At 38.5% G+C, this 6,943-nt stretch overlaps 1 protein-coding gene across 1 annotated transcript; it reads right to left on the bottom strand.

Annotated features, from left to right (window-relative positions):
* Window positions 1-1,136: 1,136 nt before the first annotated feature.
* On the bottom strand, window positions 1,137-2,442 carry LOC104773679. The gene is made up of 2 exons (XM_010498323.1): window positions 1,765-2,442; window positions 1,137-1,673 (listed from the first exon to the last, which is right to left on the bottom strand). The coding sequence occupies exons 1-2, from the start codon at window positions 2,440-2,442 to the stop codon at window positions 1,137-1,139; spliced, it is 1,215 nt and encodes a 404-aa protein (XP_010496625.1).
* Between the last annotated feature and the right edge of the window lie 4,501 nt (window positions 2,443-6,943).

Below are 6,943 nucleotides of genomic sequence, written 5' to 3' on the forward strand. Positions count from 1 at the left end.
AAAAATGCAAAACAAGAAGAAAAATGTTGAGTTACTCAGTTCTCTCCCAGAAGCTCTCGCTCTCTGGTTTGAGGGTCTGCGGCGTGCTCCTTTGCGAGCTAGGGGAAGAGGGGGTTTATATATGGAAACCCATTTGACCTAGCTTCCCAGACTTGCCCGATGGTCTACTCGATGGGGTACACGAGGGTGAAGTCGGGTTACTCCTCGGGTGGATCTTCGGGTTGCTCTTCATGCTCTTGGATCTTCCTTGATCGTGTTGGGGTTCGGACTTGTTCTTGTAGCTCGATGGCTCCTTCGGGTACATGCTCGAGTTGTCTTTGTTTTTTCCCATTTTTGGCTCTTTAGCACCTGTTTTCATCCAAAATATGCAAATGCAAAAATGCAACATCCGAAATGCTCTAAAAGTGAATTCATACAGTTAATGGCCTAAAAATGCTAAGTTAGAGGTATGAACAATGCAAAATATGGACAAAAAAGGATGCTAAAAACATGTAAACTAGAGAGTTATCATTAACCCAAATGAAAGTTCAATGAGCTAGCATTCATAGTCCATCTGCAAGATAATTTAAAGATCAAATTAAAGTCCAAATAATATAGAGATGCAGCAATGATCATGTAAGCTTTACACTAGAAGAAAATGCTTTCAAGTGACACAATGCTAAGCTTAGACTCTTCATTTTTTCGCAAAGATTAAACAAGCACCAATGAACTATAAATGAGGGCTGTGGGTTCAATCCTAAGACTCTACTTTTACAAGGCAACTTCATCATTATCCCCAAATGCAAATGCATACTAAATGCTTCTAGACTCAATCCTAAACACAAGGATGAATATGCAAAGCTACATGCATTTTTTTTTGTTTAAATTTTTTTTTTTTTTTCTCAAAACATAGCTATTAAGAGTACATCACACAAAAGATGAAAATCAAAACAAAACACAATGTTAGATGGTTAGTCCCTCCCCCAAACTTAATTCACACTGTCTTGGTGTGAGAAAATTCCAAGAGAAAGACTACTAAAAATAAAGAAAACAAGACACAAATGGTATATACAATGGAAAGCTAGGACCATACCTTGGCCCTAGGTGTGAACCTTAGGGAATGGAGTGATAGGAGGAGCTTTAGTGCTCCCTTGAGATCATGTTGAATTGGTGGAAAGAGAGTGGAGGTTGATAGTGAGGACACTTGAGAGAAGGTCATGAAGCTTATCTTTGTCATATTGATACTTGGGATCTAGCCTGACTTTGACACTTGCAAATGGTGAAGAAGGACCTTTGTGCGTCACTTTGTACTCTATTGCTCCATCAACAAGCCCCAAGGGATGCAAACACAAAGTCATAGGAGATGAAACAATGGTGGGAGGGTGGATTTGTTTCTTTTTCCTCTTCTTCTTGTCAACAACTTTACTTGCTTGACCCAATTCCCCTTCTCTAGAATCTCCTTTGAGGTCATCAAATAAAGAGTCTAAACACTCACCATCCAAGATGTCCTCATCAAGCTTTGTAGTCTCATTAATCCCTATTGTATCAACTTGGAGCTCTTGATGTTGATTATTCAAGTCTCTATGCTCTTCTTTAGTTGTCACATCTTCACTATTGATTGTTCCACAAAACATTGTAGAGGAAGGTTTGATAGGATAGGATGTGTTGGGATTCACTTGACGAAGAGTTACTTTCTTATTTAAAAAAATCAATGCTTGCCCCAATAGTGTTGAGAAAGGGAGTTCCTATGAGAGGGAGCTTGTTAGTTTCTTTCATCTTAACTACCATGAAGTCTGTTGGAACTGTGCAATCACCAACCTTGAGTGGATAGTTCTCAATCAAACCAAGTGGAGATTTTGAGGAAGCATCTCCAAACATGATGGAAGAAGAGGGCTGCTTCATGTCTTTGATCCCGAGACTCTTTACCATCTCAAGTGACATTACATTAACACTTGCTCCTAAATCACATAAGGCATCATCAAGTTGTAAAACACCAAGTGAGCAACGTATAGTAAATCTGCCTGGATCTTCAAGCTTGGAAAGTGTTTTTAGGCTGGGTTGTTGTTCACTTGGTGAATCAAAGATTTCCATGATTTCTTCCACCTTCTCTCTGTTTGCTAGAATAGCTTTGATGAATTCTATATGGAGAGGAACTTGAGACAAGCTATCCACATAAGGCAAAGGTGCTCCAACTCTACTCATATTAGCTTTGAAACTTGAGAGCACTTTCTTTTTAGATTTTGTAAGAACCCTTTGTGTAAATGGAAGTGGAGGACTATAAAGAGGAAGAGAAACTCTTGATCCATCTTTCTTTTCAACCTCCTTGGCGACTATCTCATTACCCCTAGATCCTTTATCAGCTTTCTCAACTTTAGCAACCACCAAACTCTCAGCAGTAGGACCATATAGAAGAGCAGATATCTCTTCAATAGACCGTTCATTCTCATCAGCATGGCGATTCATTTTTGATTTTTCTAAACTCATACTAGTAACCTTGTCCACTTCTTCCTTGGAGATGGCATTGCAAAACTCTTTTGGGTTTGGTTCCGGTTTTACCGGTAGAGAACCCACTTGTCTTGTTGAAGAGGAAGAAGCTTGTTCGTGGACCTGTGTTTGCAACCTCTCAATCTTGGCATTTAACTAACCATATACATTCTCAACTTTGTGGTGCATGGCTTTCATTTGTGTGGCAAGTTCAATGGCACCTATCCCTTGTCCTTCTAGGAGTTGTCTAAGTAGAGCATTTGAGTCATCTACTTGACCTTGAGGGTGTGGTGCATTCATTTTTTGCTAAGGTCGGGAATAGGTTTGAGGCTTGGCTTGGTAGTTCCCTTTAGGTTGAGGCTGATAGCTGGGTTGGGAAGGAAAACCAGGAGGTTTTTGTGGTGGATAAGTCTGATCTTGTGGGTTCTCCACATTGGTGGTGCGGTAAGAGAGGTTAGGGTGGTTGCGGTAATTAGGATTGAACTTGTTATACCCTTGGCCACCTACATAGTTGACTTCTGCGTGACCTTCAACACATCCTTTCATACCTTCTTGATAAAGTTCACATTCATTGACAAAGTGAACTTGCTTTTGATTTGCCATAATCTTATCCATCTTGTCATTCAAAACTTTGATCTCCTTGCAGTGCTGCTCATTCATATCAGTATAGTACCTTGGAGTTCTATATTAATCCTCTCCATAGTTCCCATCACTTTGAGCAAGATTCTCAACCAACAACATTCCTTGTTCTGCATTTTGACCCAAGAAGTTTTCATTGCTTGTTGTATCAAGAAACATTCTATACTTAGGCAAGACTCCTCTATAGAGTATACTCAACTGTGACTCCTTGGATAAACCATGATGTGGACATTGAGAGATGTACCCCTTGAATCTTTCCCATGCTTCACAAAAACTCTCATTTCCCTTTTGAGCAAAACTTGATATTTCATTCCTTAGTCTTTCTGTTCTTGTAGTAGAGAAGAATTTGGATAGGAAAGCCTTCTTACATTGATCCCAGGAGGTAATGGTGTTGTGAGGCAGATTCTTTTCCCAAATGTGAGCCTTGTCACCAAGAGAGAATGGGAAGAGGCGTAGCTTGAAAGCATCTTCAGAGATACCATTGATCTTAACAGTCCCACAAAACCTATCAAACTGATCCAAGTGATCAAGGGGGTCTTCCATTGCCAAACCATGAAAATTTGATCCCTGCACCATGTTGATAAGACTGGCTTTGATCTCAAAGTGATTGTTCTCAACTGGTGGAGCTCTAATACCAGTGCGGTGTCCATTAACATTTGGTGCATCATAAACTCCAATGAGAGGGGCTTGTCTTGGTACAGGGTTGGGAACTCTATCATCCTTGGACTTTTCATTTCCATTATGACCAGCAGGAGGAGGAGGGTTGTTGTCCATAGCTTGTCTTGCTAACCGGTGATTCTCTCGGTCAAAAATGGTAGATGTCGTCAACACACTTAATCAAGTCTGCTTGGCCTTGACTTCTCAAGTTAATACACCTTGCAAAAGAGAATTCAAAACACCAAAGCAAAAAAGTAAGTAACAATGTAAAGTAAATGAATAGGCTCAAGCAAAGTTTAAATCCTAATGATCAAATTGAATGCAAACGGGCAACGGCACCAAATTGATGTAGTACTTTTACTTCAATTAAATTATCAATCCACAATTTGCATTAATCAACTCACTAAGAATGCACAAAGATGCTCAATCTAAACTTAAACAAGAATAGGTTCTTTTGTAACAATCTTAACTAACAAACTGATTCAAAGAAAGAAAACAAGACAATTCAACAATGCAAACTCAAAGAAACATGAAACTACTAGAAACAGACGTTAAATCAAGATTAAACAAGTGAACCTTGGGCAACGTAATTGACTTGAGAGATAGCTAACCAATCCTAGATGTCTAAGCAACAATCAAGAACAATCCTATGGCTAAGAACACTTATGCAAATCAATTCATTTCTATGATAAAGATCCTATGCTAATCAAGTGATAATCAACAATTTCCAAAGGCAATCACAAGGTAAGCATGCATTATAAACAAGTCTAAATACATTAAGCACCCTAATCATCAGTTTCCATTGGCTAAGAATGCAAAGCTCTTGAATAATTTTGTTCAGGAATTTCATCAAACACCTTCTCGGCATGGAAATAGTATTGTCTATATTCAAGCTTGATCAAGGCTATCTAGCATTATTAACATTAATCAAGATAGGAAACATATAAATAAAGCCTTAGACATCAAAGATCAGTCATCTATCTCCCTAATCTACCTAGCCCAAAGTTCTAATGATCTCTTCACTCATCATCATGATCACACAAAGAAAAGAGTTTGATCTTTGTGAAATCATAATAAGAGATTATAGATTAAAAGATTTGAAGAAGAAATTGCTATTAAAAACTTAGAAGTACTCAATCTCACAACAAACCAAGAATAAACAAGCTTAAGAACCCTAAAAAGCTGCTAAACAAGATAAGATAAAGGATAAGTCTCCCCTTGATAGGGTTAATGTATTTATAGGAAAATAAAAGGGAACCGGGTCAACCCAGTTCAAACCCGGATTAAGGCTAAAACAAGTGTGGACTAAGCGGCAATCCGGCAAGCTTTGGCCGATTGAGGTGGCCGATGGTGTCAACCGGGGAGGCTTTGACCGATTGGAGATGACCGATTGGGACAGCCGGGTGAAACATGTTATTTTGTGGATGAAAGGTGAATGATGGTGGAATGTATGGAATGATGATATATGAATGGAATGGGTGTTTCAATTCCCCTTATGCTATTGCAGTACAAGAGGTATCAATCCAGTCTGAGTGTTTGTGAACAATCAAGATATGCATATGAATCTAAGTTAAGACAAATGTAATGATTGTTTGTCACTAACAATCCTATGATGATAATGATAGAATGCAGAAAATAAACTACAAGAGCTAAGAACTTGATGCAAATAAAACAGAATGATTATGAACTAAGAATAGAAACAGAAACTGTAAACTCTAGATATGAACTAATGCAAGACAAGTAATGAACTAGATGCTAAGTAAATGCAATGGAAATTAAACAGGAATGAAACAGGAATGAAACAAGACAATCACAAATCATAAACAAGAGTTCTGGGGATGAACTCGAGCAGCACTCGACCGAGTGTAGGTCGAGTGAGTGGTCGAGCTAGACAAATCCGGGAAAACAGAGCAATGCAATAAAAACAGAGTAAAGCAAACACAGATCAAACAGCAAGCAAATAACAAGATTGAGACTTTAAAATCAATAAACAAAGTAGGTTCCTGAGGATGGATTCATGGGATAAACTAATCATTGTGGTAATCTAACTTGATCAACAAATCTCAAGCAATGCTATGAGCTAACCTCTAGACATATTAATCCAAGACAAGTCTCTCCCACTCTCATGGTCAAGAGACAATCAAACCCATGCAATCCTAGACTTGCTCTCACAATGAAAAGAATCTACACAAGCAGGCATTAAGCAATACATCTCAAACCAAACAAGACCTCTAATCTCTTAGCAAGCCTAATGGTAAGCTCTAGATCTAGCCTTATCTATGCTTCTTAAACATTGGTGTGATGCTAAAAAGCTTGAGATCAGATCCTACCCTCTCAGATATAGGATCAGCATTAAGAACATCTAGCCTAGAAGAGATCTACAACAATCAAGCTTGATCAAATCAGATATACCACAAGATCAATCCATCCTAACCCATCCTCAAGATCCTAAGAAGACTACTCACAACAAGACATGAAGAACAAAGTCAAAAACCCAGAAAATATTGAAACTTGCATGATTAGATAGATAAGATAAAGATCTACAACTTTAAAGAAGAAATCAAACTCAGATTCTCAATACTTAGAAAGTTATTCAACCAACAAGTATGAGGAAATTCTTCTTTTCTAAGTACAAAATCCAAAAGAAAATAAAATAAGCAAAAGGAATAATATTCCTTAAAAGGTAAAAACTAGATTTATAATATCTGAAAAGCTGGACTAAAAATCTAGATTGTTTGGTGGCTGCAGGTACAAGGCCTTATATAGGAAGGGGAGTGGAAGCCCTAAAAATGGGAAAAGTCAAAGTGGTCCACGAATCGGTCAACTCGACCAGTGCTCGGTCGAGTGACAGGTCGAGCTGGCTTCTTCTGTGTAACTCCACTCGGTCGAGTCCATCTCCCACTCGGTCGAGTGCTTGGTCGAGCTGGACTCCGGATCTTGGTTCTTCAGCCTTAACTCCCTTGTTTCCTCCTCATGATTGCTTCACATCTCTTCTCCATTGCTTCCATGCTCCTTAAGCTCCAAAATCACCTGTTTATGCATGAAAAGATGCAAATGCAATGCAACTACACTCTAATGCATGATTAGTCCTAAAGCTACACAATAATGGTGAAAATGGATAGAAAAAGATGCAAAAGATGTGAATAAACTAAGGGAAAACATGGTAAAATATATGAACATCAAC

This window comes from Camelina sativa, unplaced genomic scaffold (assembly GCF_000633955.1).
Source record: "Camelina sativa cultivar DH55 unplaced genomic scaffold, Cs unpScaffold00618, whole genome shotgun sequence".
NCBI lineage: Eukaryota > Viridiplantae > Streptophyta > Magnoliopsida > Brassicales > Brassicaceae > Camelina > Camelina sativa.